At 35.5% G+C, this 25,596-nt stretch overlaps 1 protein-coding gene across 1 annotated transcript in view; it reads left to right on the plus strand.

Moving 5' to 3' along the window:
* The window catches only part of LOC134527454 (nuclear pore complex protein Nup155), a 293,963-nt gene that overhangs the window by 174,816 nt on the left and 93,551 nt on the right, over positions 1-25,596 (plus strand). The window contains exons 16-17 of the mRNA XM_063360147.1: positions 1,566-1,643; positions 7,196-7,392. Of these exons, the coding sequence (XP_063216217.1) occupies positions 1,566-1,643; positions 7,196-7,392 (275 nt within the window). The remainder of the gene's footprint in view (positions 1-1,565; positions 1,644-7,195; positions 7,393-25,596) is intronic.

The following is a 25,596-nucleotide window of genomic DNA, read 5'->3' on the forward strand; positions in this document are numbered from 1 at the left end:
CACAGATGACTCACCTGTAACTGGTTCTAAAACAATAAAATAATATTTGCATAATTTATGTACAAATTTGTTGATTTTTTTTTTTTAGAAATGAGCGGTGTTAGGCCATATTGGAATGACAATGTTAATTTAAACTCTTACAGCATCCCAGCATTATTAATTATTGTTTTAATATGTATATTTTGTTAAACTGTCAAAGGAAAATAATTACTATAAGTTATGGTGGTGTGACAGTTACAGTTCACTGGCTTTATCAATGCAGAGCCTTAAGTTTTATAATGTCAATTTTACACACTTATATGAGAACCAAGAGTGACAAAATAGAATTAAACAAACTTGTATTTTCATTAATACCTTTGTTAGTGACAGCATGAAGGCATTCATCATGATGATGCTGAGAGTTGTCGTCTTGTGACTGATGTCGTATACTCTTTTTTGGAATCAGTTGAAAGTACGAGTCAATCTTATTTATGTTAGTCCACTTGTTTTTTCAGAAATCCTGTAAAAAGATTTTTCCTGTCACACAATCCAGTAATACACATAATCGATAAAGTGTATCAAAATGGCTATAGGTCAAGTGCCCCCCCCCCCCCCCCCCCCCGAATCCGCCACTGGTTTATCGTCAGTTGTAAAGTACAAACAGAAATTTACTCATATCTGATGAGATACAGTAGACTCCTGATTATCCGGGGTGGACTGACAAGGATCCACGCATAACTTAACAACACAGTTAAAGCAAAGTAAAAAAAAAACTGTTAAATATTTATTTATCCCAACTATCTAGACAAACACTGTAACACCCGCCCCTCGAAGAAATACCCTAATTCATTCCAGGAAAAGAATTTTTTTTTCGTAAGACAGTTTGTTAATGAAAATAATTAATTTTCCTGTCAGGTTAAGTTTTACCTTCTTACAGGCTTGATTAATTTTTCAGTTACTATTGACATTTTTTAATGTTTACATTATGAGTTCACAAGTTAATGTGGGTTATTACGTATTTAGACAGTGTCTTACAGGCAAAATGCATGAAAAGTAACAAAACTGGTCTGGTCATGAAAGTCATAAAACTTTAATTCTTAGCATTGTTTCTACATGCATTTGGTTTTTTAGTGTTTTACTTCAGTTTACGGTTGCACAATAAATATAAATAGTTTGAGACCATTTACTTAAATAGTGTGGAAATTATTTCTGATAAGGTTTTGGCTTCGTAAGGTAAATTCAAAACATTATTGCAAATTGTAGGTCTGTTACATGTTTAGTTAGTTTTGGCTAATGATATAAAAAAATTAATGTGTAATATAAAAATTTATAAGAAAATTTAATGGTTCAGAAAAAGTTCTGAAATTAACCATCCAGGTATTCTTAGACAGTATTTATTTTAATTATTTGGCTTATGTATTTTAGTGTAACATTTATGAGTTTGCTGTTTCTTATATATTGATTTTTACATTTATTAACTTAATGAATTTTTGTTATTTAGTTTGAATAAATATTTTTTGTGTGTTAGACAATAATTGTTATTTGCATTTTTTGAATGATGTGATGACAATGTAATATTTTTACAGGCCAATGAGATGCTGTTGGCTTCAAAAAATTTGGCAGATAAAGAAGAGAGAGAAGCAAAACTCAGGGCAGCATTAGAGGTGATTCATAATAGTTGATACCACATTGTTTGGTATGAGCTTGTTGACTTCAGATTGGTTATGGTAGTTACATGGCCAGGGTCGGTGCAAGGTAAATTGGCGCCCCAGGCGAAAAACGTTAATGCACCCCCCTTCCCCCCCGCCGGACACCCCAAAAAACATTTTCCTCGCCTCATAATGCATCACGTAAGCCTAAGATTTTGTCAACAATCAAATGTAAGCAGGCTTGTTTTTTTTTACTTTTTTACTTATTACAAATCATAAACAGGTCACCGTGGACTTTAAATAATTACTTTTATTAATATAAACATTCCAAACTGTTACAAAAATCCATTTTCATCTAGTTTCAATAATCGTTACACATATGATATCAGCTGTTATGTGTCGTGCTGCGCCGCCCCCAGCTACTTGGCGCCCTAGGCGGTTGCAGACCTGCCAACCCTCCCGCTTTAGGCGGGAGACTCCCGATTTTATACCTTTTCTCCCGCCCTCCCGATTTTTCATTCAAATCTCCCGTTTTTTGGTTCTGTTTCTCTTGAAGTTTTTAATGGAATAAATTTATAGAATTAATATGTTTGTACCATTATTCCGTACAATCGTATAGTAACTACGGTTCATACCATAACGTGTAGTTATTTTAATAGCCTAAATGCCAACAATTGTCGGCTAAAACTCTTGGTTAAACGTACATCTAAGAAAGAAACGTAGTTATTTACGATAATTATGGGAGCTGTTTTGGTAAACGTTCGTCATTGGTGTTTATTAGCCAACCAGAAAAAAAGGTTTCATTTGTTTTCCAAGATGGTGTGTTTTGTCAACATTGTAAACTGTGTTTTCTGTGGTGTTGGTTTGAAATAAAGACGGAGTGGATTAATAATGAGTTTATGATACCACTGTTAACATTCGTGCCCAAATTCGCTTCGGTTTGTCAGCCGGCTATGTGTGAATTGTTTGTTCGTCCCCGAACAAATTTGCCTTTGTTTGCGTCTGTGCTCACAGACGAAGTGTAGAGGTAGCATTATAGTACAGTCTTCGAATTTATTCAACGGTGTATTCATAAAAATATTATTTTGTGGAAGCAGTTGTGTGATGAGTATTTTGTACGCGTTGTTTAGTTGTAGGCCTACTCCGCAGTAGGGATTTAATAGAAATGGCGCTAAGTAAGCCTACTGTGAAGTATCTTGCTGTGTACAAGAAGACATTTAGTGACGAATTTCCGTGCATTTTGCAATCGAGGAAAGGTGAACATGCTGCATATTGTTCTTTGTGTCGTGATTTTTCCTTCTCGCATGCCGGAAAGGGCGACATTGTGAAGCATATAAATATGAAGAAACATGCCGTCAATGCTATGGCATCAAATCAGAAATTAAACGTTTTTCGTGACACAAGTCGGAAAGAAGATAGTGTGACAAAAGCAGTGTGTTTGTTAACGTATTTTATTATAGAACACAATTTGCCCATTGCTTGTGCTGATCATGCTGGTTTACTCTTTAAAAAAAAATTCCAAATATACAAAATAAACAATTCCCCCCCCCCCCCCCCCCCCCCCAACTTTGTTGTGGGGAACAAGTATTTACTCCCCTAAAAAACCTCCCGCTTTTGGACTGGCCAAGGTTGGCAGGTATGCGGTTGCCTAGTTCGCCTATATGGACGCGCTGGCCCTGTACATGGCATATGTTTTCATGATGCATATAAATAAATAGTGCTTTCTCATTACTATCTAATCAGCATTTGAATAATGTGAACATTTATATAGTTAATATTCACTACTTCTATGCCAGTTAAGTTGCTGAGAATCTAGAGAAACCTTTAAAAAATATGTTAATACCTTATGTACTTAGATATTGCTATTGATATTTGTGTGTAGTTTTTCTTATGAACTTATGTTGTTTTAAATTTTAGGTGCATTTTATTCACTTTTATTGACATTTCATATACACAACTGAAAAACTTGTAAGTTCACAACCATAGAATTTGCAAAAGAACAGAAAAATATTACTTTAACTGTCCCTAGCAGACACTGCTGGACTGCCCCAACCATCCATAGCTGAGGCTAACAGGTGGGTGGACAGTTGACGGAGCTAGCAGCTCCTCGAAACAGCCCAAAATACCACAACGTTGATTGTGGTCTAAGCTTCGTACGAAATCCAACCTATTATTCTGACCATGAATTAAAGAAATAAAGAACACTTAGCCATCTAACAGAAAAAAAAAAATTTCAATCCTCCTCCACCTCCCCCCCCCCCCATATCCTTTTCCAAACATCGAACTTTGCCTTTATTTACTTAAAAAAAAAAACTTGTTGTTGACCACAACATACATTTCTCTTAAAGCTACATCTGGCTAAAATATAATCATCTTATGGGTTGTCAATTATTGCACAAAACAAAATAAGCAACATTAAGACTGCAAAACCAAAATCTTTGGAACCAAATATCTATTGGGCCTGATTTGAGAACTGTGATGCATAAATGTGAAAAAGTAATCAATCTGCGTCCTGAGATAAATAACTGGTGGTGAAAACATTTAAAATTATCCGCCACTCAACAACTATCAACAATTTTATAATTTATCTTCTTGAAGGATTTTTTAATTCAGTGAATATAGTTAGCAAACTAAGCTCATTTCTACTTGCCTTGCTAGATCTTCCTATATCAAAACCTGGCAGTGAGAAATACGGACAATTTTATCACTTTCCCTTCGTCCCAAACGACAGCATTCCTACTCAGACTATTGGCATGCACTGATGTACTTGTCGCACTCTACACTCCCGAGCTAGCTCAAAATTCGGCCTGAAGTGGACATTCATAAACACTTGCGTAAATATTTGTGTCCTGAAAAAATATGTTAGTTCCCAATAAATATTACTATTGTTGATTCGTTTACTAAAATAATATCTCTCGGACACAGACTAATATTACTTGGTTTTTTATTAGCATTTTATGAATATTCACAAGTCGTCATGGCAGCCATCTTGAGACCACAAGAAATAAGTACATGTAGATTTTTACAAACACGTTTCACATAACCTCTTCACTGATTTCTGAACAAATAAGTCGACTGTTCACAGGTACCGAAGGATGAATATTTAAGGATAGTTCGTAGTTAAGTCTTGTGGTTACACACAAGCTCACAGTATGGCCGAAGAACTACATTCTCGGAACAATGGCGCGATTACCCTAACATTCCTGTAGGCTAACACCTGCGAACTGTGGTCAAAAATTCTAGTTAAAAGTTCCGAAAGATGAAAACAGTGTGATCATAAAAAGTAGTGCCCGGACCACACCACTAAATTCTCTCTTAACTCACATAATTATATAATTTGTGAGCCCTTGCCCGACCATGACCTCTCTGTACGTAGCAAGGATGCAGACTAAAATGAAGAAGGCTACACAGCCTCATCTGCCCGATGGAAGTCGCAGCACAGTACTCATACAACCATAGCAGTATACCAATTTCTGACCTCCCGTAGTAAGGCATTTTCCAGCAAAATTACGACGAGAAAAAAATCACATTCTGATGAAATCATTTTTAACCAATCACAAAAATACCTTGTTAAATTACCAGCCAATTTGGACTCATAGCAACAGCCGCCCGACACTCTTTATGTCTTTTTTCACAGCTATGAACTCTCTCATCTGCTTATGCAACCAGCCAAATATTGCATTAGCTTACCTTCAGACAAAGAATCATGGCAAGAAAAAAAAAATACATAAGAAAATTACGTTAACACGCCATTTTGAATGAAGCATAAAAAACATTAAAGCATCTAAAAAATGTAAATTCACAAACAGACAGGTAAAAACAAGGCCTTGGGGCTTATTCACTAGAAATTAGACAAATCGTCAGAACACCTTAAAAAGCACGAAACAATGTAAATTATGAATATAAAATATAATGGAAAATATAGGAATACTTCTTTGAAAGGAATAAAATGCTTTTATTTTAATCATATCATTAAACCTTACCAATGTACTGAACATTATGAAACAACATAATAAATCATTACTTAAACCATTTAATAAGTGAGGAGGGCATTAGCCTGGGCTGTTATATTCTTTGTATCAGTAGATTCTCAAACATTTTCACAGCCCAATGAATCAGTCTTCTTGAATTATGAGCTTTGCATATTAACTTGTGCATGTCGAATTGTAGCTATGATGGTCAGTTACTACTGATAACTGCTTTAAATAGATATATGGAGGAAACAAGTCCAGACCATAAATTAAAGCTAAGCATTCCAAATGCATTATTGAGTGCATCTTCTGCTGTGGTCAATGTCCTACTAGCATAATGCTATGGGATGCAAACCTCCAACTCTTCTCTGCATGGGAATGGCAACATGTCTTGGGTACTAAAATCTGTGTGAATTTCACTGTGATCATTTTTCTGATGATGGTCTTATAGGGGCGGAAATCAGTTTTGCTTTCAAATCCTGAAATGTGTTTTCTTGAACTGTGGTATCTTTAAATAGAATAAATCTGTCACTATCTGGGTCTGTCTGTTTATTCTCTTACTTCTAAACTACACAGTGGATATTTATGAGAATTTAGAGAATTTCTTCTGGAAGGTTTATGTGTTTAATACATTAATATTAAATTTAAAGATAATAGAGAAATCTCTATGTTTGGTTATCAAGTTGTAAAAATATGCTTTTAGGGCTCTATATGGCTTACACTGATTTAGAGCTACTGATACATGAAATTAATGTACTACAGAATTTTAGGTCTTACAAAAGCCTACAGAAAAGTCTATAATAGGATGTGTATTATTTCTTATCCAATTATATATGTTATTTACCTCAGGTATTTAATTTAGATATAAATTGACCTTTCCATAATGTCACATGCTATTCATCAAACCTGCTCTTTAGCTCAATATTTTTTAATAGATACCTAATTATTATTTTTTTTTGTTAATCTGTAATACCTTTCTAATTTATGATAGATAGAATTAAGGTCTGTCAGCAAATCCTACTTGCTTTTTATTTATCTGTAAATTAAATGAGTAGCTAAAGGTTAAGTTTTGTGCTTTCAGCACATCCGTTAACAATTTATTGTAGTAAAGTTTTTAATTGAAAGGTTATTTTTAACGTAAGATAGTGTTAATATATCACTTTGGAAACACCCGATACGTATGAGCACTTGATACTCATAACTATAAGTACCTACTTTATTATTAAATTAAAATGATCCCACATTAGTAGATTGCATCCGTGTGTAGCTGGAGCAGGTCACTAGTATTGATTAAATCATAAGACTTCGTACAATTGCATTTTATTTTCTTAAGTTTTGGTGATATTTTTATTGTTGAAACCTTTTAAAATTTTTTTGTAATCTTGTAAGGATTTTTTTATTGCTCATGCAAATGTTTTTGTTTATTTACTATTTTCCTTAAAGTTGCAAATATTTTGGTTAGTAAACTACTCTCCTTAAATCAGATGCTTTACGAATGTGTTTTGCTGTATATTATTTTAGAAAGTTGAGACATTGTGAGCCAATGACCTGGTTATACAATACAATAAGTTGTAAAGTCATGATCATTGTTTACAGCTATGCAAAGAAGTGGCCCCGAATGTGAACCTCCCAATGATATGCCAGTGGTTCACTGCTGCCCAGTTCTACCAAGGTGTTCTTGAGTTGACACTTATGTGTGCTGCAAAAGTGGATCCTAAGAACATAGCTCTGCATTACTATAAGAATAATGAACCTTCAGAAGATTATGAAGGCTTCCAGGCTTTTGCCAAGAGGTAAGTGCTTCCGGGCTATGCAGCTTAGTTGCTTTTCCAAGAAAAGTTTGTGCTTAGGTTTCGCACATTAAGAAAACTAGGAAATCTGAGAATATTGGAGGCCACTAAAAATTGCATGGAAAATGTGACAGACATCTTGCATGCATTTTTTTTAAGGTATAGTCAGATTGTATGTTTACACGGGCTTGCTCATGAATGAAATGACATGCATGAGTCAAATGGCAATCCAATATTAATGTTGTAACATTACAAGACCCTGCCTTCCCCAACTTTGCAGAGTACACTAGAGTCCCGTCATAGCGAGGTGTCACGGTTCCGGGTTTGATCCTCGCTATAACCGTGTCCTCGCTATAACCAAATTGGACAAATTTTGGCCCCCAAAAAATAAAAATAAACTGAAAATAGCATAAAAATTGTGTTTAAACCTTTATAATTGGAAAATAACAGGTTATATTAACAGAAATCTTATTTCTGTGAGCAGATGTGTGAATTATCTTTAAAACGATAACCCATAAGTACGGATGCAATCACCGATTGCGTCAAAATAACCAGAATACCCTACCACGCCACGTAAGTATAGCATCTCAGCCCGTGGCCGACGCAGCATTGTCCTACTATCTATCGTCGACGCGGGCTGTCTGCTGGCGGCCATGTTGGTTCGGGATGTTGCTAACAGGTGGTGCTAGTGTAGCGCGACAATTTAATTCCTTACAAAAAAGCAGGAGTGTGGCTGCGGCAACGCATGTACGCCTCAAACGTAATAGTCGCTGGAAAACTATACTTTTTTCATTTAAAGAAACCTGTCAACTTTTTTAGAAAATAAATTTGGGATTAAACTCAAACCATCACCACCCCTTTTCCGGACAGATACCCCAACAACTGACCGAAACAAAAGTTACAAGAAAACTGCCCTAGCGATTGGAAAATAAATACGGTAGTGCCTACTAGAGGTGTAAAAGTAACGAAAATATGCGTACCCGTATGTATTCGTTATTATAACAATTAATACTCGTTACTATCGTTCCGTTACTCGTTACTTCTGATACCGCATAACATGCTATGTTACGAATCCAGTCGTACGTATTCCGTACGCGTACAGTATGACGTCGCGTGAATAATAATAAATAGAATATAAACAATTAACAATATATGATAATTAATAGTTTTTGTTAACCAAGAAACAATTAAATCTCATTAGAGCGGCTTTTTAATATTATCTCTTTTAAGATAACAACAAAAAAAACGTGAAAATACGAGATTATAAAAACAAAAACATACATATTTCTAATTTGTAAAAAAAACTTTCTTACGTTGTTTCTGTTCCAATCTCAAACTTTGTCTACACACGGCACAGATAACTAACGGAAGTTTGATAAAAGAAAGAAAGGATGGGATTCTATTTTTAAGCCACGCACTTAGGTGGCGACTGCACGGCTGAAGAATGTGACAGGCGTCAACGGCAAGATGTCTAGTGGCGAGCAAGAGGGGTGGAGATAAAGCAGACAAATAACAAAAGCACGCTTCAAGCGATCACGCCGTAAATTCCTCAAAAATACCTCATTATAGCTGTGTTCTCACTATTACCGTGCTCGCTATAACGAGATTCTACTGTATTCTGATGCCATGATATTTCTCAGTAATGCCAGCTGATCATATGCTTCAAGGTCATAGTGACCTAGTTCTTCATATTTTTATTTTATCATTATGACTATATTTATAAGTAATTTTGATATTTAGCCATTTTATTTAGAAAAGCCTGTTAACTATGTTTTTACTGGTTTTAATTTTGCTGGCTAGGTTACTGTTTATGTAAGTGTGAATTTCAATATTTATTTCATTTGCATCTTCTTTTCATAACTATATTTTTTATGTGTGTGTTTCATAGTGTTCTGGTAGGTTTATACGACATACAATAGTGTTTTCTGTGAAAGAAAGATAGACACGCGAGGCCATGTCACTGACATGATAGATGAAGATGATACTTAATGCATCCTTTGTTAGAGAGAAACATTCCCCAGCGGGGAATCACAGAATATTAATTGTAAGAACAATTTTTGAAGCCAATAGGAAGGCAGATTTTTGGGTTTGTACTTTAGTGTGTGTTTATTACAGTGCTTTGTCTGCTAGTCATAGCTTGGACATTGCCATGTGAGATCGTATGGCTCACAAATTTACGATTTTAATGTGAGTTACAGACTAACTTATTGGCTGTGGTCCGGGCAGCACTGATTGTATTGGACTATTTTATTTTGAATTTCGTTGACCACGGTCATTAGCAGGAGCCCATGACGGGGCAATAGTGAACTTTTGTGTCGTCCCAAGGACTGTTAGTTTTCCTTGGTTGTGCGTATGTTCAAAATTGACTGCGGGATGTTTTACTAACTTAAAATTATTTTGGCGCCGAGCGATGAGTCTCCATGAACTGTATTGATGTAGTGACTCATAGACAGTGTAAAAAAACCTATATTATATAAAAAAAAACATATTCAGATTTGAACTCCTTTATTTTTAAACATCACTCCAATTTCAGTAATAATCCTCACAATTGTCATTTTAGGGGAACAGTTTGAATATTAATAATTATAGCTTATCATGAATTTCCTGGTACTGTCAGATTGAGTGATAGTCACTGTTTCTCATTTTAGGTAAAAAAAATAATAATAATTTGGTAATTCTAAATAGTGTTGCATCTGTGGCAAAATTTATTTCAGCTTATTTTTGATGACTTTTAGGTCAGGTACATTATTTTTTTTGCTCTAATTGAGCTAAATTAAAAAAAAGTTATAAAAATTATTACAATCTTACATTTAAGAAAAGCTTTGTTGTTAGTGTTAAAACTGCTGCACCTCCATTCCTTTACCAAATTAAAAAGGTGGAATATGTTTAACAATCAGGGCATAATTTATAGTTTACGTTTGAGAAGAACTGAGAAAAACTTTTATGCTGGGAAAATGGACACCCATGTGATTTGTGGCTCTAACTAGAGTAGCTACATATTTGTTTGCCCTATAAAACTATTTGGTTTTGGTAACTTTGGAGATGTAATAGCCTAGACTATGTATACACTTTGACATTTTGTACTGCTGTAAAATATTGTTAAAACAAAAAGTTCTCACATTAAGCTATGCAAAGTCAAATGATAAAAACATGGGGTTAAGGGGCAGGGTATGGTAAGTAAGGAGGCTTGGATTCAAACGTCCCAATATCTAGTGAACCTTTGTGTAAACAACTTTGTCGATCAGTGCAAATAGTTCATGCTCCTGCCGAAGAGCTGTGCTATAATCGCATGTCACAGTGGAGTCTTGTATCACAGGAGACACTCTTTCTCTCTCTGCTTGCAATACGAGCTCATTCTGCAGCAAGCATATCTGCCAGCTCCATTGATGAATACTTTTACAAAGATAGATAAAGATAAGAGAGGGCAGTTCAGCTCTATTAGTGAGGCTTCCACAAGGCAGGCCGCAGGCTGGTTGAGTTTCCTTGTCTAACAATTTATTTTCATGTCATAATTGGAATGGCTTTCTTTAACATTTTAATAATTTTATACTATTTAACCTGCTTTTTGTTGAGTTAGACTATGTAAATTGGGATATTAAGGGAGGTTTTTGAAAAAAAAAAATTTCTAATAAATTTTAATTGACACTTTTGTGACATAGTCACAAAAAATTTGGCGGGTGCGACAGACTTTCCTATTTGAAATTTTTTCATTTTCCATCAAGTACTGAAATGAGAACAGTAAATTTTATTGAATAAAGTCTAAATTTAAATTGCTCACTTATTTTAAATGTCTGAAGTATTTGATTGTGAAAGCTTTGAAAAATTACTGTACACAAATTTTTTTCAAAAATTTTCTAATTTGGACTAAAAATATTCTCCCGGACAATTTATTTAAAAAATATGTGTAAACAATTAGTGCTGTCAAATTTATGGTGCGTATGTATTTGCAAGAATCATTTTAAAGAAAATTATGTTTGTTTTTTTATCTGTTAGGTTCTAACAATGTTACCTAGCTGCTAAAAATTAATTTTTAAACTATGTGTTTAAATTTGTTCTTCAAATTGTTCCTGCCCTGAGAAAGATTGATTTAAGATGATTTTTTTTTTTGGGTATATGCCATTGCTGGTTACACTGTACATTATAAACTCATAAGAAACATCAAACAAGATAAAAAGAAAAAAAGGATGAATTTGCAAACACAAAGAAATCAAGCCAAAATCAGCCAATCTCAAAAAAGTTAACGTAGTACAGAAAATTTTATGAAGGAATTTGTCAGTAAAATATTAGAGCACAGACGGACACAGTGGGCTGACTATGATGACACAGTTTAAACAAGAACAGTTAATAAAGACAAAAAACAACCTTGGACAAAACAGTGAGAAACATAAAAACCAAACGATAATACTAAACAGGTACTGTGGACAATACTACACAAAGATGCACAGATGAACCCAAGATGTAATAAATATAAAACAGATATCTGGACATCACAATGACAACACAGAGCAACACAGTAGGCTTCCTGAGACAACACTTGATCAGTCTGTTTATGCCTGAGGATAATACATTTTACACATATTTATATAATAAAGATTGTTTTGCACTCAAAAACGTTTTTTTAATAACTTAAGTAATTATTTTGTACATGTCCTATGACATCATCTACTAGATTATTAATAGGAATCAGCATAAATAAGACACAGTTATTTGTACCCATTTCTCCTCCTTAATCTTGGCTAAATATTATAGACTACAACTTGCAACACATTACATTTAGCGATGTAAATAGTATAATAAAAATACTAAGACTAAACTTAGATAATTATTTAAAGCCTTGCACTCTGTTAGTCACACACTATTATAATTGCTAAAGTTTTTAATGTGCACATGTACAGTAGAATATAAATAGCCTACAACTAACTGCACGTTTATAACTTACTCTAAGGTAAATTATTCAATTTTAAAATGACATTTCAATTAGAAGCAACGTAAGTTTCGATCATTAAAAAAATGGAGCTTAAATTATATGATGTAAATGTATTATATTTCCGAAGAACCACTAATCAATATACTGAGCAAAGCAAAAATATTGTGAAAATAGATCAAATACTATGTACTTAAAATGCTATCTTGACTGACAATAGGATAAAAAAAGAAGAAATTACTGTGATATGTATATATATATATATATATATATATATATATAGAGAGAGAGAGAGAGAGAGAGAGAGAGAGAGAGAGAGAGCTTAACTTGTTATAATGGCATAGCAAATTAATTCACAGTATGTTTATGAATCTCCAAAAGAAACAATGTGCGGTGTATAATTTTCAAGTAGAATAGTTAATTTTTTTTTAACTGACTTGTAACGGTTCGTTACTTACAAAAATAAAAAGATTTAAAGCTTCGATGGTAGTTTTTGTTTTATTTTTTCAGAATAGAATGCACAGACGAATCCAAACACTTTCAAAAGAGGTTTCTCACTCATTCCACATACATCTGCCCGTCGAAAAATGCCCGCAGTTCGCGTGATGAGAATTAACAAAAAAATAGCGTAGATGAAGTCCTTCAGTAATGTTTTACTGCAAGTACACGAAGATGGTGCGACCTGGAACAGGGCCGCACCCAGCGAAAACGAATCTCGCCACGAGCCAAAACGCCTACGAAGGTGGCCGTAATTTCTAATTATACCCGAACGAAATATAACAAATAATTAGGTTAATTTAAGAATAGGCCTGGCTCCGACCACCAACGTGAAATTATCTCTTCAAAAATACTTCTACATTATTTGCGAGAAGCCACCGAACGCGACCTACTGGTGCAGCGATCGACAGACGACTGGTGAAGTCCTGCCACACTCTCCTCCACGTAGGGAGTAGACGTCACATGACCTCACCGACCAATCACACGCACGCTTCTTTCACTCTTACAGATACAAGCCAATCACAGAACAAGTTACAATACATGAAAAAACTTTTTACATATAGAACTCTGGGCTTCCCCTGATCTATCTCTTTTCAATTTCACCTCGAAATCGGGGACTCCCATTCTCGTTCTCTCTCCCACACCGTGAGAGAGCAGTTATCACTCAGTTCCCACGCAGGGGGGAAATTACCATCTTTATCTCGGTTGGCGGGGAAGCACTGTTTCTTTCTCACTTCCACTTACAGGCCTCTCATGCCTCTCTTCCTAACCATTACACCAGCCCAGACACAGTCCCGTGTTCTAGAATCATTCCACACGTTAATGAACATTATAAACAGCAATTATAATACAAATTACTTTACAACATTAAAATCATTTAGAAATAACCTGAAAAAGTAGGCCTAAACAGGCAAAAATCTAGTACAGCGACTTCTTTGTGAATAATTACATAAAAAATAGTAATGATTAAAAATGTCTAGTAAAATACAAAATACCTTCTTAAAACATATAGCATGTGCAAATAACATATATTAATATTCATAACGTTTGATTCTACTGTCTCATAACATACACACCACTCTAAAAACATTGACTTATTTATATTTACTTATACAAAAAGAAGTTTAAAAGAAAATTATTTATTTAGGAGGGCAGGGTCTTGCAATGCTACATAACCCCCCCAACTTTTCAATTAAATTAACACTACATTTCATTGAAAAGTTACCAAAGTGAAAACCTAACCTGTACAAAATATTTTTAAAAATCTTTAGACATAAATGCATCCTTTCATTACACTCTCGTTTATAAAAGAAATTAAAAAAACAATTATTTTTATAAATTGTGAAGATTAATACAAATTTTCTGTTAAATTTAAAATTGAAATTTCAGTTTTGGTACAGTCAACAATCCTCATCCCTAATGTTCTCTTGGTTTTATTAATACAAAATACAAGTAGTTTCAAAATTAATCTCTTCACAAATTTCAAGCAGTGTTCCCTGGTCTACTAAGAATCTTCCTATCACATATCTCAATTCTGGTTGGAACAGCTGTGGACACTTCTACACAAACTGCAACAACTCCAAATACCTCGAAGACACAACTATCTCAGCTGCACTAGCTGGAATGAGAACTGCAGGCATTACGTTCCTCTAACCACCTGAAACCATCTCGACATCAAAAACAATCTCAATGACAAAAAACAATCTCGACGACAAAAACAATCTCGATGACAAAATAATCTCAACGACTAACCTACTTCAGCTGTGGAGCACCTCGACACTAGCTGGCACATCTAACCCCAATTGACGATGAACTATACGACGACGGATAACTCCTCAATTACCAGGACCCCACTTCTTTCATTTATGAATCAATCAATTCCTCCACCCCTCATACTTGCACCAACAAACTTTAACAACACTGCTAACTCAGACTGCTGACCAAACTTCTGATTTTACCTTTCTACTGCTGATGCCTTTAATTTTATTATTATTATGATTATTATGAAGATTTGACTAATAGAATAATTACTGAAGATCTCATGAATAATATATATATGAAGAAACAATATGACGAATAGAATGACAAATACATTTTTAACCTTCCTTCCACTCTCAACAGTGAATCCACTATCTCCCTCATACAGCAGGTTTTTGACCCGTCTTCAAAAAGACGCAACCAAACCTTCATTTCATTTGGCCATCCTGTTCCCAGGGTCTTACTATACGGTATGGTTAAGGGGTGAAATACTCCACAGCACTAAGATCATCATACTCATTTATTCTATGAAGAGAACGGGCTTGGAAATCTCAGCGGAAAGAATACTCCATCCAGTAATATTTTTGGAACTCTCAGCGGAGCCGTACCATCTTCTCCCTCATGACATAACATGCCCAGAAATCTCAGCAGGGCTTCCATCTGTCATTTTCCTCACTAACAGACACGTTTAGAAATCTCCGCAGGGAACCCACGGCTTTACAGGCAGACAAACATGCCCCGAAACCTCAGCAGGGTTTCCATCTGTCATTCCAGGCAGAGGAATTTGTTTTGTCGGACCTAGAGAACGACATGTAGGTCCAACAGACCGAGAGACCCCTCTTCCCTATCATTCCTAGCATCTGAGCTAGCCGAAAGGTAAGGGGCGCCCAACTAAAACCCTTTTAGCTGCTAGTCAGCTCTGCTAACCTTTTACCAAATTACACAAAAAATACACCAAGGTTATTCCAATCTCATCTATCCTCATTCCTAGCTCCTGAGCTAGCCGAAAGGTAAGGGGCGCCCAACTAAAACCCTTTTAGCTGCTAATCAGCTCAGCTAACCTATTTCACACCATAATACAAGTACCACTTTACAATGGTAGCGATAACTGAATGGTACAGATACTACAGTAAAGTTCCAAACTGTATTAAAACATATTTCTTAATTTACACCTTTACATACAAACATTTCAACCTTATTTATTCTTTACACAACATTTTACTTTATATTCCATGGTCTTAGCAATGACACATGCCAATTCGTATGATTCACTCTGTACACATTATGGCCTACAATGGCCTCAACTTGATATGGTCCATCATATAATTTGAAAAACTTATGAATCTTATTATCAATCAGCGAAGACAACTTATGTGAAGCAATCAAAACTTCATCACCCTCCTTAAAACTAATTTGCTTAACATTTTTATCAAATTTCTTTTTTCTCACACTAGCTTTATACATTAGTTTTTCCCTAGCATTTTCTAACTTGTCTTTTAACTACATTTCCTCATTTTTAGGAAAATTAATTGCCTTTTGCAATCTCGTGGTAGGCAAAACCTGTAACATCAATTCAACAGGTGTGTACCCTGTACTCTCATGCCAACAATTATTTATCAGTTTTTCCACTTGACTTACAACAATTGCCCAATGGCCATTGTTTTCGTTACAGTACACTCTAAACAACCGTCCCAATTCTCTCATCACCCTCTCTGCAGGGTTAGCAGCTGGATGGTATACCGCAGTGTATCCTAACTCAATACCCAAAATACTAGACAATGTTTTCCACTGCTCACTTCGAAATTGTGGTCCATTATCAGAAATTATTTTTTCTGGAATGCCTACCTCTTTTACATACATGTCCATTACCTTTTCAGTAACCACTTGAGCGGTAGCCCTTTTAATAGGATACAATTTTACATACTTGCAAAAAACATCTAACACTACCAAAATATACTTTACCCCCCCTCTTCCTGTAGGTAAAGGTCCAAATAAATCAACACACACCACTTCTAATGGCTTGCTTGCCAAAATATTACCCATCAAACCTTGACATTTTTGATTCATTACCTTAGTTTGTGCACATAACAAACATTATTTGATACACTTAGACACTGTCCTATACATATCCCTAAAAATACAAAACTCTTGAATATATTTAACAGTTTTTGTTACACCAAAATGACCACATTCATTATGCATTAGAGCACATATTTCATTTCTTAAATTATTCGGAACACAGAGTACCCACTTAGGAATACTATTACTTACATATTGAAACAAATGACCATCTTTGATTACAAATTTTTCCTTGATTACATTTCTACAATCTGAAGATTCTAATTCTTGTATTACCTTACTTAACCGGGAATTCTTGTTTACCTCTTCAGCCAATTTTATTCAGAGCTATGCCTTTCAATAATATCCATACTAATCATGTTTTGAACCTCATTTTCTACTGCAGGTCTCAAATTGTAAGCTACTGGGTACTGCCTCTGCACAAAAGGTTTATGTTCCCTCACTTTTAGTTCACATCTGTATTTATTATTTAAACCTGGGAAATTAGCAAATGCTTTATGTTGTTTCTGTAAAATCTGCCTTAATTCTGCTTGTTGCTGATTCGTACCCCCATGAAACAAAATTTGTTCAACCTCAGTTTCTGTAATATATGCTTTTTATAAAAAATTACATTCCATTTCTAGTTCATTTGCACCCATTTCTCCCTTTAACATTTGTAACTGAAATGACTGTGTTTTCCCATCTACCTCAAAAGCAATTTTAGTCCCCATCAAACATATACATTGTTGTGAATAATCAATAACAGTTTCATTTCCTTGTAGCCAATCAGCTCCCAAAATTATTTTAACACTTAGCCCTTTTATGACAAGGAATACAATCCACATCACCTAATTTTACTTCTAAAAGGACCTGCTTTTTCACATTTTTGTTTCTAACCCCGGTAGCCCCTACTATAGTGACATTAGATACTGGTAACACTGCTGAAGATTTAGTGATTTTATTTCCTAATGAGTTAAAAAATTCTTCCGACATCGCAGTTACTTTACTGCCAGTGTCAATCAACATTTTTACTGTTGTTTTTACATCACTAATTTCCCCCAAAATATAAGGACATGTACCCATTTTTCCTTGAACAATTTGGTTACCCGATTCTTCAATATCATGTAATAAGTCATCCCTATCATGTGAGGTAGTTTTATTATTACAATTTTGCAAAAACATGGCACTGTGATACTGCCCCTCTTGCATTTGCTTGTGGGGGGTCTGAGGCTCGATCCTCCCACCCTATTGGTTTAAATTTCTATTGTCTCGCCTCTCTTGTTGCTGTGGTTGTCTCTGCCCCTCTGGTGCCCTCCCTTCTTGCTGCTGCTCTCGTCTCCACCTGGGTACCCTGTCCTGGCCCTGGGCATTACCTTGCTGTCCCTGTCGTGGAACCTGCTGTTGGTTGCCTGGCTGGTGGATCCTCTCCCTGGGTGGTCCCTGTGGCCTGCCTTGGTACTCTGGGTCCCTGCCACGGAGCCCCTCCTCACGCTCATCTTGTCGATTGAGAGTTTTGAGCAGCGCCACTACCTCCTCAACACTTTTGGCTCTCAATCCTAGGATGCAGTTTTGTACATGTCGATTGAAATGATGTACAATATGAGAAATAAACCTTTCATCTGTTATCGGATTACTGAGGTATTTAGCCTGACTGTACAGTCGATGAACATAATTTGCCATGGACCCATCTCTTACCCCGTGTTTGCCTGAAAACAAATATTGTAATAAATCATCCTGTACATAAATTCCCCAATATTTATCAAGGAATGCTTGTTTAGCCTCTGCAAAGTTTTTCCATTCACTTTCCTTATGCATTCCCCACTGTAATGCATCACCGGCCAATTTTGTTACAAAAAGTTCTACCTGTTGTTCGTCAGATCCCTTAAGATAATGAAATACCTTATTACATTTAGTAATGAACTGTATAGGGGTAGCTCCCCTATTATCCCCATAGAACTTAGGAACAGTCTTCTCAAATGTGTTAATTTCATCGATGGTGAGTACTGAGCTACAAATGGTGCCATTATTATCACCTCGAATTCTAGCCAATTTTTCCTCAACTTTCTTTAGGCATTCCTGACCAACTTCATCTCGAAACTTCTTGAAATGGTTACCAATTCTCCTATTTTCCAGTAAAGCTTTTTCAATATTAACCTCAAACTTGCTTTTGACATCCTCAATTTCTCGTTCATTTAATAAAATACCCCGGGCATTCGCATTCGCTTTACCATGTACTTCAATAAGCTCGTTGTGGTCCCTATCCATGTTAATTTGAACCTGACTGATATTTTCCTGTAATGCCGATATTTTTTCTACGTGTTCTTGTATATTATGTTTGATTATTCCTACACTTTCCTTTACACTGCCCACCTCCCCATTACAGCTTTCTAGGCCAGTCTGTAAGTTATCAATTACCAACTCACATTTCTCGACCCTTTGTGTACAATTGTAAATTTTTTCGTTTACTTCCGTTTGTACTTTATTAAGTTTGGCCTCTGTATTCACTAACTCCTGCCGTACCTGGTTAAGGATTTCATCCTTAACCTGTGAAATTTCCTGTTTTAATTCCTGCTGTCCCTGTTTCATTTCCTGTTTCAATTCCTGTTGTCCCTGTTTCATTTCCTGTTGACATGTAAAACCCTGTTCAATTTTTTGTGTCATTCCTTGCATCATTTCCATTAATTTCTGTAGCATATCTGACCCCCCCATAACCTCAACAGGGCTATGAACAGTTGGATTTGTTCTCTGTTGACTACTTTCGGCAGGATGTTCCATGTTTTCAGTTACTTCCTGTTGACATGAAAAAACCTGTTCAATTAAACTTGTCTCAAAATTTGGATTTGACTGTTCAGAATCATCTACATTTTCCTGAAAACCTATAAAATCTGATTCACTACTGTTGGTACTAGTGTTATCCATATTGACATACACAAATTACACAATTTTACACAAATACAAGATAAATTCTCAAAACCAATATAAATAACACAGTTTCTCTTAAATTTTTCACTTGCTATTATCGGCGACTCATCCCACGTTGTCCCGCGAAGTGACGATCTCGAAGTCCCGCGATGCGACGATCTCGATGTCCCGCGATGAGACAGGCCTGAAGTCCCACGACGCCTTGGGTCGCTCTGTCCCGCGATGTACCGCTTTCCGCCGTTTCTTTGAAACACTTTACTCGCTGATACAGCCCGTCGTCTCTCGCCGCATTCGCCGCTCAGCTGCGCCGAAAGTTCTGGATACACTTCGCCGTTTTCTTCTGAACTGTTCAATATTTGTCGTATAATTTTTTGTCCTTTGAGGTTATCGTAGTCACCAACTGTTTCACGAATGTTTATATTTTCTTCTCTGCTGCCGAAATGTTCGTCTTAATCTCAGGGTCGTGTCCAAATTCAAGCCGCGCGGCCGGGCGCCATTTGTAACGGTTCGTTACTTACAAAAATAAAAAGATTTAAAGCTTCGATGGTAGTTTTTGTTTTATTTTTTCAGAATAGAATGCACAGACGAATCCAAACACTTTCAAAAGAGGTTTCTCACTCATTCCACATACATCTGCCCGTCGAAAAATGCCCGCAGTTCGCGTGATGAGAATTAACAAAAAAATAGCGTAGATGAAGTCCTTCAGTAATGTTTTACTGCAAGTACACGAAGATGGTGCGACCTGGAACAGGGCCGCACCCAGCGAAAACGAATCTCGCCACGAGCCAAAACGCCTACGAAGGTGGCCGTAATTTCTAATTATACCCGAACGAAATATAACAAATAATTAGGTTAATTTAAGAATAGGCCTGGCTCCGACCACCAACGTGAAATTATCTCTTCAAAAATACTTCTACATTATTTGCGAGAAGCCACCGAACGCGACCTACTGGTGCAGCGATCGACAGACGACTGGTGAAGTCCTGCCACACTCTCCTCCACGTAGGGAGTAGACGTCACATGACCTCACCGACCAATCACACGCACGCTTCTTTCACTCTTACAGATACAAGCCAATCACAGAACAAGTTACAATACATGAAAAAACTTTTTACATATAGAACTCTGGGCTTCCCCTGATCTATCTCTTTTCAATTTCACATCGAAATCGGGGACTCCCATTCTCGTTCTCTCTCCCACACCGTGAGAGAGCAGTTATCACTCAGTTCCCACGCTGGGGGGAAATTACCATCTTTATCTCGGTTGGCGGGGAAGCACTGTTTCTTTCTCACTTCCACTTACAGGCATCTCATGCCTCTCTTTCTAACCATCACACCAGCCCAGACACAGTCCCGTGTTCTAGAATCATTCCACACGTTAAGAGGATTCATCACAGCTGCTAAAATTGTGTGCTGCAGGGTCTCGCGATTCCAAGTCTCAATGGCGTCATTTTAATACTGAAAAGAAATAAAAATTTTGATAAATATATAAAGGTATAAAGAATGTTCCTAGTGAATAATTTTTTTAAATTTTTTGGATTAGATAAGATTTATCCCGCATTGAAAGTACTGTTTCTGAGCTGTTTTCAAAGTGATTTTCAGAAGTTCTAATGGAATATTTCATAAATATTTTTCATTGGAAACATAGTGTTAACCTTGTAAAATAAATTTCTTTCTGTGTCTTCGCTGTCGAAATTGAGATATTTGATGAAAATTATATATTTCTAAAGTAATGCACACATTGCTGGGCGAAAAAGATGATCGTCGCGCGGGAAACATGGTGGGAGGCAGAGAAGAGAAGAAGAGGTGTAGACAGCGAGAGCCCTCCCCCCTGTGGAGCTGCTAAGCTGACCCCTGCTGGGCGCAGGACTCTGCCCGAGCCTGACAACAACAATAGGGAAGAGTGCAGGGGGTGGGGGTTACTACCTGCTGTGGAGCTGTCCCAAAACTGAGGTTCGCAACTCGCCAGAAGAAGGAAGTGTAGCTATCAATGGCTCGGAAGTCTAGCAAAGCCAGATTGTTTTTATCAGCATACAGGAAAATGAGGTGCAGGCCAGAGGTACTGCGTATGGAAACACTTCTTAAATTTTAAGTAGTCAATCAATATGCTAGTGAGTGAAGGAATTTGCGTTTTGACAAATTACTCCCATAGCTCAGCTCGCTGGAACAATAAACTTTCGAGACAACTATGGTAGAAAAGATTATAAAATGTGTGTTTATAATATTATGTATTAAATTAAAGAGCATTATTATTTGTTTTTCTCGGTTGTGTAAAATAATCACTGCCAGGTCGAGATGCAACCATAACCTAACTCCAGGCCGTATTACAGAATGTGCCCAAATACATTACAATTACAGTAAACAGTAAAAGTACAGATCGCAGCCGTTTTAATAAACGGTGCCTTGCGTGAGGCTAGAAACAGTTACGTACGCATTGCAGAACGAGCACGCTACTTGACGTGTCTCTTTACAGCATTTTGTTTTGTGTTTACGGTACATGAGAGTAATGGAAGAAAACAAAAATCAGTGTGTCTGGTTTACACAGGATGAATGGTATTAATGTAGTATTTTAATTCTTATCAACATTTGGTAACTGAAAAATATTTCACAGTACAGAAGATGCAAAATTAATTATTTACGCGCACAAATACATGTTATGATTTTTATTGTGATTATATATTTTAATTCTACATAAAGTAAAAAATAGGGCCATAGACCTTTATATGTGAAGTAACAGAACCCGTTAAAGGATTGTGATATATGTAATAGCAATTACTTAAAAAATATTATTAAATTTATTTTACATGCACTATAGTGTACATAATATTGTAATACATTTTATAAAACAATTAAAATATTTTCCCACTGTCGAGTTTGCAACGTTTTACCAACCACTCTTGCTTCTGTGTGTCTTGCACGTTACCACTCTGCTACTGAGACAAGATATATAGGCCTGAACGTAAAAGAAACTGGGGGTATTGAAGATTTGTATTGTAATTTTCTCAAGTATGTTATAAGTAAGGATTATTGATTGTTATTATTATTAAAGTATATAAAATGTTTTCTAGGAAATTTTTGCTATCATAAAGATTCATCTGACAAACCAATACGCTTGGTATGTCCCCCAACATTAACGAAATCGAGTGTATACCGCCTGATGCGGGCCCGCCAAATCATCAAAAAAATGAGCTCTGCGATTACGCAGAATTTTGTGCAACATATATGTCATGGATAGGACACCAAAATCCGTCCCATGAAAATAAGGGACTGACTGTGTCCTATCTAAGGGTTCTGGAGTGGCAATGTGCATAAGGAATAAAGCTGGGGTACAGATGTAGCAAATTCAACACCTGAACCCTTATTTTTGTGTCTTGGAATACTAGCCTACATAAAATTATTAGATCTCTTTCCCATGCGGTTCACACAACATAGGTTACTAAAATACACTCTCATATAATTATTCATACATATATCAGTTTGTTAATTTTAATGTTAGAAATATTTAATACTTCTTACAAAAGATAGAAATAATTCTTTCTTATTTAATGTACTGTTTGGGGTAGACGTACATATAAGTCCGAAAATATGGCCTGAATGCAAATATTTCATATTTATCAAAATTTTAAATAAAACATAATGTGATTCATAAAACAGATGATACGAACATTAAATTAGTACACGTCTTGTTACATTGATTTACCACTAAGCATAGCAATAGTTATTCATATTTAAATTTTATTGTTTTTGTTTGGCACTAATTTCAATTGGAAATGTAATTTGAAGATGTGGTATGTCATAATTAAGTCATTTAATCTGCTATTTTAATAACGGCTATTTTTTCATCCAGTTTTGCAAGTATGCATGAGAAAATCTATTCAGAGAATGACGTCACAATACTGCATTCTTGGAAAGCTAACTTAATTTGAATGTGGAGAAGAAAAGGAACTTTATAAAAATGACCTGGTCTAGTTTGGTTAGTGCACGCAATATTGATGTATTTGCAATAAATTCAGGAGTAGTTCAGCAAGACATTTTATTTTGATTTTACGATGTTGATGATTCAGAAGCTCCAGTATTATTATTCAGGTAGATGTCTGATGTTATATTAGTCAGAATTGTGAAGTTTCTACAATCTGCATTTTCATGAGGTAAGCCTGGTATTTCAAAGGAGGCTTTTTGGATGCCATGAAAGTGACTTGAAAATTAAGAGACCAGAAGACTAAAAGATGTGTTCATGTCTTTAGTTCATTATCATCATTATTACTATTGACTTAAATGAAAACATTACTAAGGCACATTGGAAAAAGTATATTTTTCACATTATTATTTTTCCGTAACTCGTAGCAAACCAGCAGAACTAGAGACACTGGTTTTCATGTTCATCCATGAGATTAATAGCCGAGGGTAACAAAATTAATTCATATTAAATTAAATGCTCAAAATAACTACAAACCTTATTTACAAGATAAATCGAACTGTCATACGTTAGAGTGATATAAACTGTTGCATATAGATATTACTGCATTTACCAGAATAATTTTATGTTAACGCGTGTGTACTCAGTATTACGTGTAAACACAGTAAAACACAAATACAGAGACGTATCAATTATAAAAATTATCTGTGCAACTATAATGGGCCTGATATTAATGCCTGTATTACTAAAAATTAATAATATGTTTCTATGGTTGTACACATGTGTGTTCTTATGTTGCTCGCATGTCATAGTTATAAAAATATAGATGTATAGCACAAGTTAATACCATCATATTTGCAACCTAGTATAATTTTGCTAGCAAAAAATAATATCAGATATTACCACTGTTATAAGTTAATACAATACCATTATTTACACACATCTATATAAAAAAAATATTTAAATTATATCAGCTGACATTTATTATTTCGCTATTATGTACACTTGATAGCTTTAGAGAGAGATAGAGAACACACACATGCTCATGTGTACATGTACAATATGAGACACACTTTCCACCAATATCTATGTTGGGAGTCATTACAAAAATCAAAGCAAATGGTTGTTAAAAAAATTTAGTTTTCAATGAAATGTTTTTCAGGAATTCCATCTGAAAACAAAACACAGAAAAAATTATTTCAAGGTGGCTGAATCATTGTGTCCATCATCAAGATAAACAAGGAAAACGTGGAAAAGTCGGAGAAATTTATATAAATAAAGAACTTATAAATCAATGTAATATATTCGCAATGTAGGTACCTGAAACTATACTCATTTAGCTTATTTCAGTACAACCGTGAAGGTGTAGTAAATATTTATATGAGGTCGGGGGAATTCCGCATACTCACACTATCACAGCGTCCATCCATATCTTATAGTCACCAATAATAATAACGAGTTACTACCCTATGCTACACAAATTAATGTCATTTTAATACCATAAAAGCATATTTAACAGATTTCAACTTGAATCTGGCTTTTATATAATGTTTGCTAAGAAAGGGCTTCACAACTAAATATACAATTCAATCCTATGTCCGCTCAACATATGACATTATATTCACTTGTAATCTCAAAATGTTAATAACCAGTATGTGCGCAAGATAACCACCTACAGCTCTAAATCCTCATGGTTTCCCTTTGAAAGTGCCCAATCTCAAAAGCCAGACATGACTTACAAAGGTTACAACCTAGCTAAGGAAGGATTTTAAAAATCCTTACCCTATACATTTTAAGAGCGTGAGAAACTGCAGAATGGTACCCTTTTACAAAGGGAGTGCGGTCTGTGGAAAGAAACTAGGAGAAAATTGTTGACAGCTTCTAATTTTGGCACTATTTGTAGGCGTAAACCACATACTTCATGCCAAAAATTGGTGGCTACATTGTTGTATGAGGATTTCGATACACATGCTATGATATGGGGTAGAGATCACGAAAAAGAGGCAGTGAAAAAGCTGGAAGAGACTTGTGATTTACAAGTAAAGGCATGTGGACTGTTTGTTGATGAAGAAATACAATTTCTAGGGGCCAGCCCAGATGGACTGATTGAAAGAGATGGTATTGTGGAAGTT

Source organism: Bacillus rossius, chromosome 1 (genome assembly GCF_032445375.1).
Source record: "Bacillus rossius redtenbacheri isolate Brsri chromosome 1, Brsri_v3, whole genome shotgun sequence".
Taxonomy (NCBI): domain Eukaryota; kingdom Metazoa; phylum Arthropoda; class Insecta; order Phasmatodea; family Bacillidae; genus Bacillus; species Bacillus rossius.